The sequence below is a fragment of the Schistocerca nitens genome, chromosome 1, assembly GCF_023898315.1.
Source record: "Schistocerca nitens isolate TAMUIC-IGC-003100 chromosome 1, iqSchNite1.1, whole genome shotgun sequence".
In the NCBI taxonomy this organism is placed as follows: Eukaryota; Metazoa; Arthropoda; class Insecta; order Orthoptera; family Acrididae; genus Schistocerca; species Schistocerca nitens.
The window spans coordinates 969,238,357-969,250,228 of NC_064614.1; the positions used below are offsets into that span (position 1 = coordinate 969,238,357).

General features: G+C 42.1%; 1 protein-coding gene across 1 annotated transcript in view; it reads left to right on the forward strand.

The window, feature by feature from the left end:
- Positions 1-6,222, forward strand: part of LOC126237581 (apolipoprotein D-like) — a 92,946-nt gene extending 86,724 nt beyond the window's left edge. Inside the window, exon 6 of the mRNA XM_049947735.1 lies at positions 5,936-6,222. Within this exon, the coding sequence (XP_049803692.1) occupies positions 5,936-6,066 (131 nt within the window). The 3' untranslated portion in view covers positions 6,067-6,222. The remainder of the gene's footprint in view (positions 1-5,935) is intronic.
- The last annotated feature ends 5,650 nt before the right edge of the window (positions 6,223-11,872 follow it).

Here is an 11,872-nt window from a genome sequence, read left to right on the forward strand (position 1 = left end):
TTTATGGGTCTGAACAGGAGGTTGTTACGGCGTTGAAACTAGATGCCAAAATAAAATCGACGCCTTAAATACAGCTGGAGGAATTTCTTCATTTTTAATATAAATTTCCCTAATCTGGTGGGACCAATAACCTCGCTGGTTTGTCCCCTCTCTCAAAATTAACCAACCAATCCATCCTGTTTGAAGTAGGCGTAGATCTTTTCCACCTCCATTCATGGTGCCATAAATGGTTTCAAAATGTTGGCCATGTAACGCACCAAAGTCAGCGTCTGTTGAAAGACGATTAAGCCAATAATACCGCGCGCGAATACTGCACACGAAATCCCAAGCTTCTGACCATGCAGTGGGGTTTCGTGGAAGCCATAGAACCTATGATTCTGTGAGTTGACAAACCACTCATCTGAAACCAGGCTTCATGAGACATAAATCCATTAATTGTTAGCTCAGTGAACAGCCGCTCACAAAACTGGATGCGCAGACGAGCATCAGCTGGTTTTAATGCATGAACAACAGGCATTCGGTAGTGATGCATGAGCTGGTCTAGGTGGAGTATTCATTCGCATGATCGTCGTGATATGCCATTCTCTTGCGACAAGTGTCGGGTTGATTTGGTAGTACTCTGAAGCATTTTCAGGTGAACCTCAGCCACATTTTCTGATGTGCGGGCACGTTTCGGAATGTTTATTGACTTGTTCAAAACAGATCCTGTCTGACGCCATTTTAGGCTTAATCGATGTATGGCGCTCTTTGCTGGCACTCTGACACCATTAAACTTCTCAGAAAACAACTGACCTCATCGTTTCTAGACTTTGTTGTCACGTAACTATCCACAACGTACACCCGCTGCTGCAGTGTGAGGACTGTCGTCCCTTTTGCATTGATCCACTCACACTGAGACAGCCCTCACTATGCTCTGAACCGGTGCTCATGAAGTGGCGGGTGTAAACACGGTGGGCGCGTCAAGGGTTGTGGTTTCATTCATACATTCACACTGTATTGTATTCACTCATATGGGCCACTTTTATTTCCCCTGTACAATTAGAAGCTAACAGTTACGTGCTTACACCAGGCCAAGTACAACTGTTTCACTTGGAACATCCATTTGATCCTATTCACAACACATTTAGCGGATAGTGTTCGCATATAGTACTGACTGAATATGCAGAATTATGTCATTCTCCGACACATAGTTTAGGAGGTACGACGTCTGTGGCTATGGATCAATGCCCGAGTTCGACTTGGACTCATCCTGAAAGCGTCAAGGTAGAGTTGGACACACATTCCCAAACTGTACTTGAGCACGATGTGCGTACCGCTTGTGGGCGGACGCTCGGCGTGTCTCGGCCTTGCTCGGTATTTCTCGGAAGTATTCGGTATAGCGCTATATCTCGTTTAGTACTGCAGTCGTAGCATTTTTTCGGTCGGTACGACTTCCTTCAGTCCGACAGAATCGTGCTCTCTGCGCTGTTTATCCTTCGCAGTTTGTATTTGTTCGTGGTATAAAAGAAGTTCAAAGGTCCAGGGGCTGTTTGTACGAAAAGAGCCTGTCTAGTGATCTATCGTCACAAACCTTTAAAAACGAATGGGAGTGACAGAAAGATAAGAATGCGCAATGTCTATTATGCGACATACAGTTGCATAGTCGGTAGGTACCCCAAATTTGCTAGGGAATCACACAAAAAGAATTTAAAGTTTTAGTTTACGATGAAACAGCAAAAAGGAACAACGATCGACAAACGTGATTCGTTGCCCTGTACATCAAGAAACACGTTAGACTAAATTTGCGGGCATGAAAATGACTAGATAGGCAGTAAATTATCTGGATTCTCACGCATTATTCCGCTGTTAGTTGCAACAGATTCCGCTGAAATTCAAGGAAGATTATAAAGACTTTATATATTACAACAAAATGTCCTCAGTTGAGTCAAGGGACATGCCTGGAACGATTTTTCGATTTAAAAGACGCCATTGTTGAATTTATGGAGGAAGAACGACAACAGGAACGAAAACTAGAACATCCGGAACGGATTGCAGACTTTTCATTTTAGGTGGACTTTACTGCACACTGTGCACAGTAAGACGCTGTGAGGTGAGAAGAATCTTATTTCTGCTTTGATGGGGATGCACTGTGAAAGGGCAAATACTTGCAAAGAAAACATCCATTTCCGCAAGCTCACTTGCATCAAAGAAAATGTGATGTTTGAAGAACTCGTAGTGGCCTTGAAAGAGTTACAAAGATAGTTTTCTAATCGTTTTGAGAAGACTGTCAGTCTTACATTTGTTTTCGAGCCCGCTTGAGATGGAAGCCCCTTTGTACATTTGCAGATGGAATTGAGAATCTGCAGTGTAATTACCGTTTAAAAGACAAATTATTTTATGTCAAAACAATTCAGGATTTCTACATTATTTTCCTCAGGGAGAGCTTCCACGTCTCCGTAGTGAGTTTAAAACTGTGGTAGATTATTTTAATCAACATATGTATGTGAAAGGCTAACAAAGTCACGGTTACGTGACAACCTGAGTGTGAAAATCTGTGAAATCGTCTACTTCTGTCCACACGCGGACAGTTTGCACCAAATATAAGTTATGTTATGTCTTCAGCACGCCAAAAATAAATAATATTGACTGAAAATTGTTGTTTCTGTGAACTATGTTGTTGAGAAATATGAAATTTGAAATCAAGTCATACGCTGTGACACTGCATTACCATTTAAATGTGATGCTTTCGCAGTTTTTTCTCTTCCCCTGAGCAACGCGGTCTGGAGATAGATGAAGTGTGCGGCTGGGATATGGCGCGCAAGCAGGAAACACCTTGTGTGATAAATTATTGACAGTTACTATGTTAAGGTAACAGCTACCTTCAGCATCTCACGCTGAGCGAGTCAGGTGGGTAGCTCCTGTGATAGTGGGACTCGTAGAAAGAACGTTGCGTTTCTACGGTTGTTCACGAGCATTAGTTCGCAATTCCGGTTTCACTCGTTGGTCTCTCCCACTTTAAGACTGGCAGCTGTAGTCACATATCTCGGCAGTGGGCTACATCAACTTAACGCCATGACAGCGGGATACCTTTGCACTCCTTTGGTGTCTTCAGTCGTGTCACTTGATACAGATCCCAAATATTGGAGCACTGTTTGGCAGGAAGTCGTACTAACGCCTTGCATGCTGTTTCCTGCAACAACAGTTCGTAATCATATCTGAATGTCTGAAAGAGACACATCGCTGTTTTGGACAAATAACTTGGATATGAAACGCTGCAGACACGCAGAACAGCGTTTACAATCCGAATTCTTGTACTTAAGCGAATTTTAGAAAAGTAGTGTTCTGATTCTGTCGTGCTCCTTTTCTAAAATTATCCGGCACTTGGGACACGAGTCATCAAGTGTGTATCACTGTTTGTGCTAGCGATCTAAGGAAAGATTAGAAGTTTGTCGTTCTGAATACGCTCGACAAATACATTCACGTTCACTCGTGAATCAACTCATCAGGCAACAGCAGAGCGCATTAGGTTCACTGTTGCACCCATAGTGTCAAATATGACTATCTGGCGCCGTCTACTGGGAACAAGGTAGGCTTTCTCTTAGAATTTATATTCGTACAACCTGCCCCGGATCATACACTGGAAGACGGAACTAGTGGGATGCAATGTTGTTGTTGTTGTGGTCTTCAGTCCTGAGACTGGTTTGATGCAGCTCTCCATGCTACTCTATCCTGTGCAAGCCTCTTCATCTCCCAGTACCTACTGCAACCTACATCCTTCTGAATTTGCTTAGTGTATTCATCTCTTGGTCTCCCTCTACGATTTTTACCCTCCACGCTGCCCTCCAATACTAAATTGGTGATCCCTTGATGCCTCAGAACATGTCCTACCAACCGATCCCTTCTTCTGGTCAAGTTGTGCCACAAACTTCTCTTCTCCCCAATCCTATTCAATACTTCCTCATTAGTTATGTGGTCTACCCATCTAATCTTCAGCATTCTTCTGTAGCACCACACTTCGAAAGCTTCTATTCTCCTCTTGTCCAAACTATTTATCGTCCATGTTTCACTTCCATACATGGCTACACTCCATACAAATACTTTCAGAAATGACTTCCTGATACTTAAATCTATACTCGATGTTAACAAATTTCTCTTCTTCAGAAACGATTTCCTTGCCATTGCCAGTCTACATTTTATATCCTCTCTACTTCGACCATCATCAGTTATTTTGCTCCCCAAATAGCAAAACTCCTTTACTACTTTAAGTGTCTCATTTCCTAATCTAATTCCCTCAGCATCACCCGACTTAATTCGACTACATTCCATTATCCTTGTTTTGCTTTTGTTGATGTTCATCTTATATCCTCCTTTCAAGACACTGTCCATTCCATTCAAATGCTCTTCCAAGTTCTTTGCTGTCTCTGACAGAATCACAATGTCATCGGCGAACCTCAAAGTTTTTATTTCTTCTCCATGGATTTTAATACCTACTCCGAATTTTTCTTTTGTTTCCTTTACTGCCTGCTCAATATACAGATTGAATAACATCGGGGAGAGGCTACAACCCTGTCTTACTCCCTTCCCAACCACAGCTTCCCTTTCATGTCCCTCGACTCTTATAACTGCCATCTGGTTTCTGTACAAATTGTAAATAGCCTTTCGCTCCCTGTATTTTACCCCTGCCACCTTTAGAGTTTGAAAGAGAGTATTCCAGTCAACATTGTCAAAAGCTTTCTCTAAGTCTACAAATGCCAGAAACGTAGGTTTGCCTTTCCTTATTCTTTCTTCTAAGAATGCAATGTACAAGGCTATATTTAGAGATTCAACGGCATTCCCGAAGTGCTAACACCGGTTGCCGTCAGATCACCGAAGTTAAGCGCTGTCGGGCTTGGCTAACATCTTGGATGGATGATCATTCAGGCCTGCCGAGCGGTGTTGGCAAGCGTGATGCATACAGCTCTTGTGAGGCCAATTGGGGAGCTACTCGGTTGCTGAAAACTAGCTGCTCCTGTCAAGAAAACTGACAACAGCCGGGAGAGCGGTGTGTTGACCGCATACGCCTCCATATCCACATAAAGTGACGCCTTCAGAGGATGATGACTCGGCGATCGGTCGGTACTGTTGGGCCTTTCGAGGCTTGTTCGGACAGAGTGAGAGATAGTATCGTGTTTAGGGACGTGGGCACATTCTGCCTTAGTATCAGTGTTGGTCATTTGCTACTGCAGCGTTGGCAAGAACAACAACTGTCAGAGTTCCTCAGGCAGTAAATTGCAGGAAAAACTTCGAGTATCGTGTTGTGGGGAACTTACGATTGTACTCATTGGACGCTGGAGGTACGACCATATCATCAGCCAGCACAGTATTTTCCGTCTTCTGCAACGCCACGAGCACATGCTGTTTCTGGAGGACATACTATGCACATATTGCTCGCCTTACCCATCGAGTCCTCTGAGACATGTCTGTATTCCCCTGACCAATCGATGGCCAGTTTTGTTCCTTATTGAGTATCATGATATGCCGTCTGTTCTGGTCTGCGTTGCTGGAATCATTTGTGACAATTGATGAAAGTAGCGTCGAACATACTCTGCCTAAATAAGGCTCCTATAATCATTTCTGTTCACGATTACAAAACTACACTGTATCTTGTGGAGGCACTAGAAAAAATTAAAATTGTTGCAAAAAGTGACAGGGAAGAAAATTAGGATTTAACTTCCTGTCGACGAGTGTGTGTAATTCGTCGCGAAGATCACATGGAAACACAACGATTTAACAAATTATTGAGAAAGGCACTCCTTAATAAATACCCAGTGGTTTTCAAACAGCAGACTTTAATATCTTAGAAATGATAATACGCATACTTCAGTATAAGAGCTATCGTTTCGGTTTTTCCTATGCTATTACAGCAGAGTGAACTGGTATTCTGAAGAGTTGCTGACCTACAACTGCACTGTTTCAGGATTTTCTTGGCTGCTGACACGAGCCAAGAATCCAGGAAAAGATATCATACGGAAGATGAGAGGAGTACTGGACAAGAACGGCATTCCATTACAGCCGTACATGCGAACTCTACAGGTGTGCTCCAATTAATGCTGATAACATCCTTCTTCACTCCCACATCATGTGAGACGGAGTTTATATTATGGTGGTATGACGATGGAGTAATATGTTTAATGGAGGATCAAGAATGTTAGAAAATGTATGTATGGTTACGAATCTACACAAATAAAGGTCTAAGTTATAGTATTTTGTAATGTGAACTGTCGTAGATTTATCTACGCACTAGCTCCGAAATAACTTTCAGCAGTGTTACACACTTCAGTACACTAAAAGGACTATCGGAAGTTTTAACAGCTTATAGACAGATGGTAAATCAGAACAGAACAAGACCAAAACTATCCTACAATTAAAAAGAGAAAAAAACATAAATTCTGTCCCATCAGAACAATCGAGGAACTAAAAAATAATAAATGAGAGGAACATCTTGGTTGTATAAAAGATCAGCAGAATCCTGTGGGGGGAGGCGTTCTTTATCTATCTGAACACCATATAAACACAGGGGTACAGAAGTCAAAACATAGTAGTTGTAGATAAACATCTTTTTCAGGTAAAAACAGTCAGGGAAATAGGAAAAATGTAAGAGTTGAACACAAAGTCCTAAATATTGGAAAAAATAGTTTTTGTGTAGATCTGAACCTAGAACCAAGTGCATATGATTTGCTGCTGCTGAATACTTATAATTCTTTGACGTTCTGTAGGTCCGCCCTAGGAACATTCAGTTATTTATGAAAAGTCGATTGAGCTACCACCATGTAACGCAAAATAATTAACAGTTTTCGGAGATTTCAGCGGTGTTTGTTAAGAGGCTCTGGGAGAAAAAAACAAACCAGAACCAACATTTGAGAGTTGCAATCTGATTCCTGTAGTGCGTCTTCCAAATCAACTGTCGCAAGACTCCAGGACCCTGATTAATAATGTATTCACATATGTTGTTCTGATTGAAAAAAAAATATTTTCCCTATTGTTAGTGCACTACCTAACAATGACGGAAAACTAACGAAAATGATGAAACATCATACAGTTTTAAGACACATGCAAGAAAACTTTGAAACCTATTAATCGTTCTAGGATTTAGGTTTTTAAGAATAAGTTAAATAAGATGAAAGTGGATGAGACATAGGGTATGAAAATGGATGAGATATTATAGGGTATGTATGGAAAGAGATACTAATGTGAAATTTATATTGTTATGATAAATTTCTGTCATTATTTGAAATAGCTATGCTAAAAAAATCCAGAAATTTCATTGAAGAAAGTGAACCAGCGAATGAAAATATCTTTTTGCAGGAAAAGGGAGATTTATACAATTTCTAGGACGGGTAAAGATCCTTTCTTACTTCTGCAAACATTACTGCAATACATAAAGTAAGTTTATTAAAAGATCCAGAAGTATGTACAATACATTTTGATATAAACTAGTAATTGAATTAAAACTGTATAAGACATGGTGAAACAGGAGACAGGTCAGACAACAAGCACACAAAACTGTATAGCAGTTAAAATGATTGACTATATTACATCTGATAGCTCACAAGTTGCAAGAATTTTTAACAGTCACTTTCTAAATGTAACGGTAACTGTAGTGTCAAACAGTACTTTAGAAGAAGTAAAGGAATATACTGAAAATATTTTTCTACAAATCTTCAAGCAACTTGAAGTAATTTATGTCCTGTACTAAAACTGAATGAAACAAAATCTTATTTGGGTGCCGTATACGTAAAGGTCCTCTAGCGGGAGTCTGAAGAGCTTTTCTCACGTAATAAGTCGTATCGTCAGCGCTAAATATAACGCATCACCAGCTTAGAGCGTTTTCCCAAACATTAAAATATGGTGTTGTTAAACTTCTTTGTAGGAAAGGTGACTGCAAAATTCAAATAATTTTTCCCAGTTCCCCTAGAGAGAATTCTTTCTAAAAAATGCGATAAAGTAATGGATTCAAGAGCAGAGCACACTTCAATAGGAAAAATTTACTCAGAAAATTACAGTTTGGGTTCTAGAAGGTTTCCTCAACTGAGAAAATCATTTGTACAGCTGCTCATGAAATGTTCAATGCCTTAAATAACAAAAATAAAAGTCTCCAACTGGTATCAAAGCCTTTGATATGCAGAACATGATTTTATTTTTTTAGTAATTCTCAAGTTTCAAGGAGTCAATTATGCTTCAAAAAACTGGTTTGTATCATATGTAACAAAAATGCAAAACGTAATACTAAAGAATTCAAAGCTTGGAAGAAGGAGAGGAAACTGAAGTCACTGGGAAGAAATTAGAAATGGCAAACCAAAGGTTTCAATTTTGATCCTCTCGTATTCGTTATATCAATGAACGATTTACTACTTAACGTACTTACCTGCAACAAGTGTTATAATTAATATAGTAAGAAAGAGGACCAACAGACGATGTAGTTAATAAGGTATTCAAAATAATTAATAAGCGATTCACTGCAACGGCATCTGTCATAAATTCATCTGTACTGTATAACAGACAGAAGAACGTGATGAATTATTATAAAGAAGAGCCAGTGAATGGGACAGAATGGTCTAAATTTTTTGGTGTAAATACCGATGGAAATTTCAACTGGAAGAAATTTGACATAGAGATTATCAAACAGCTACGTTTAGCAACTTTTGTTCTTCTCATAATTATTTTTTTATTTATTTACTCATTCATCCACAGGACACCTCCCAATGATGTAGAATGTGTCATCATAATACAATGAAAACATACAGCTCAGAATACATACACACACACATAAACACACACACACACACACACATACAGAGAGAGAGAGAGAGAGAACATGTAATAATATTGTTAAGAGGATAGGACAGGCGATCATCTGTAGCCTTACTGAACGAACGATCCCAGCATTTGCGCGAAATAATTTGGAAAGAACATGGAAGACCTAAATCAGAATGGCCGAACAGGGTGAACTCCACCCTCCCGAATGTGAGGTCAGTGTCCAATCAACTCATTCAGCTGGTCCCTTGTACTACGTTCTTTTGATCTTATACAGTACGCTCCAGATAAGTTATAATATAGACCAAAATCTATTACTGCACATACTATGGACACTCACTAATAACTCCTGGACCGCAGCATGAAGTTACGCCCCTTGAGCTCCTTCCAGTCTCATCGGAAAACTGACTCTTTATCCGTAAACATGCAAATACCCCTCATGCTCATGCAAGTCTTCGATGTCCTCCCTTCAGTGCGACTGAAAACTGAATTAGGGTCCTTTCATCATGAGATGTAGAGCTCAGCCGTTGGATAAGCAGCTGCAGCAGCAAGTCGTATACTCCTAGCTCACTCATTTCTTACATAGTTTAATTCTTAATTTCTTTGCGTCTTTTTGGTACTTGCATTGTTTGATACATAAATTTCGGGCGTATTATAGTATTTGAGAGTTGTAGCATCGCGTTTTAGTACCTGAATAGTGTTAAATCGCGTAGTCTCCTTCCGCTGTCGAGCAGTGTCAGCAGTGCGCAAGTAGCAACATTACTGCATTTACTAGGCAATCTTGTATTTTAATAACCGTTTAAATTTGTCGATTTGTTTGCGCTCTCTGTAGATTAGTTCAGACGTTCTTTGCAAAACAGTTTTTAGCATGGATAGGGACTGCAACTGCTGTGTTCGGATGCAGGCTGAGTTGGCATCCCTTCGCTTCCAGCTTCAGGCAGTGTTGGCTTCGGTCACACAGCTTGAGGCTGTTGCTAATGGGCATCACTGTGGGGGTCCGGATGGGGGTTTGTCGGGGACGGCCAGCTCGTCCCACGCATCCCCCGATCGGACTACGACTGTGGTTGCCCGGGATACTGCCCGCATTGAGGCTGATCCCTCACCTGTGGTAGAGTGGGAGGTCGTCTCAAGGTGTGGCAGGGGGCGAAAGACATTCCGGAGGGCTGAACGGAAGGTCTCTCCAGTTTGTCTGACGAACCGGTTTCAGGCTCTGTCTCAGGCTGATACTGATCTTCGGCCTGACATGGATGCTTGTCCTGTTCCAGAGGTTGCCCCTCAGTCTGCAAGATCCGGGCGGTCGCAGAGGGTGGGCTTACTGGTAGTTGGGAGCTCCAACGTCAGGCGCGTCACTACGGTCGCAGGTTCGAATCCTGCCTCGGGCATGGATGTTTGTGATGTCCTTAGGTTAGTTAGGTTTAACTAGTTCTAAGTTCTAGGGGACTAATGACCTCAGCAGTTGAGTCCCATAGTGCTCAGAGCCATTTTTTGTCAGGCGCGTAATGGGGCCCCTTAGGGAAATGGCAGCAAGAGAGGGGAAGAAAACCAATGTGCACTCCGTGTGCATACCGGGGGGAGTCATTCCAGATGTGGAAAGGGTCCTTCCGGATGCCATGAAGGGTACAGGGTGCACCCATCTGCAGGTGGTCGCTCATGTCGGCACCAATGATGTGTGTCGCTATGGATCGGAGGAAATCCTCTCTGGCTTCCGGCGGCTATCTGATTTGGTGAAGACTGCCAGTCTCGCTAGCGGGATGAAAGCAGAGCTCTCCATCTGCACCATCGTCGACAGGACTGACTGCGGACCTTTGGTACAGAGCCGAGTGGAGGGTCTGAATCAGAGGCTGAGACGGTTCTGCGACCATGTGGGCTGCAGATTCCTCGACTTGCGCCATAGGGTGGTGGGGTTTCGGGTTCCGCTGGATAGGTCAGGAGTCCACTACACGCAACAAGCGGCTACACGGGTAGCAGGGGTTGTGTGGCGTGGGCTGGGCGGTTTTTTAGGTTAGATGGCCTTGGGCAAGTACAGAAAGGGCAACAGCCTCAACGGGTGCGGGGCAAAGTCAGGGCATGCGGGGACCAAGCAGCAATCGGTATTGTAATTGTCAACTGTCGAAGCTGCGTTGGTAAAGTAACGGAACTTCAAGCGCTGATAGAAAGCACCGAAGATGAAATCCTTATAGGTACAGAAAGCTGGCTTAAGCCAGAGATAAATTCTGCCGAAATTTTTACAAAGGTACAGATGGTGTTTAGGAAGGATAGATTGCATGCAACCGGTGGTGGAGTGTTCGTCGCTGTTAGTAGTAGTTTATCCTGTAGTGAAGTAGAAGTGGATAGTTCCTGTGAATTATTATGGGTGGAGGTTACACTCAACAACCGAGCTAGGTTAATAATTGGCTCCTTTTACCGACCTCCCGACTCAGCAGCGTTAGTGGCAGAACAACTGAGAGAAAATTTGGAATACATTTCACATAAATTTCCTCAGCATGTTATAGTCTTAGGTGGAGATTTCAATTTACCAGATATTGACTGGGACACTCAGATGTTTAGGACGGGTGGTAGGGACAGAGCATCGAGTGACATTATACTGAGTGCACTATCCGAAAATTACCTCGAGCAATTAAACAGAGAACCGACTCGTGGAGATAACATCTTGGACCTACTGATAACAAACAGACCCGAACTTTTCGACTCTGTAAGTGCAGAACAGGGAATCAGTGATCATAAGGCCGTTGCAGCATCCCTGAATATGGAAGTTAATAGGAATATAAAAAAAAGGGAGGAAGGTTTATCTGTTTAGCAAGAGTAATAGAAGGCAGATTTCAGACTACCTAGCAGATCAAAACGAAAATTTCTGTTCCGACACTGACAATGTTGAGTGTTTATGGAAAAAGTTCAAGGCAATCGTAAAATGCGTTTTAGACAGGCACGTGCCGAGTAAAACTGTGAGGGACGGGAAAAACCCACCGTGGTACAACAACGAAGTTAGGAAACTACTGCGAAAGCAAAGAGAGCTTCACTCCAAGTTTAAACGCAGCCAAAACCTCTCAGACAAACAGAAGCTAAACGATGTCAAAGTTAGCGTAAGGAGGGCTATGCGTGA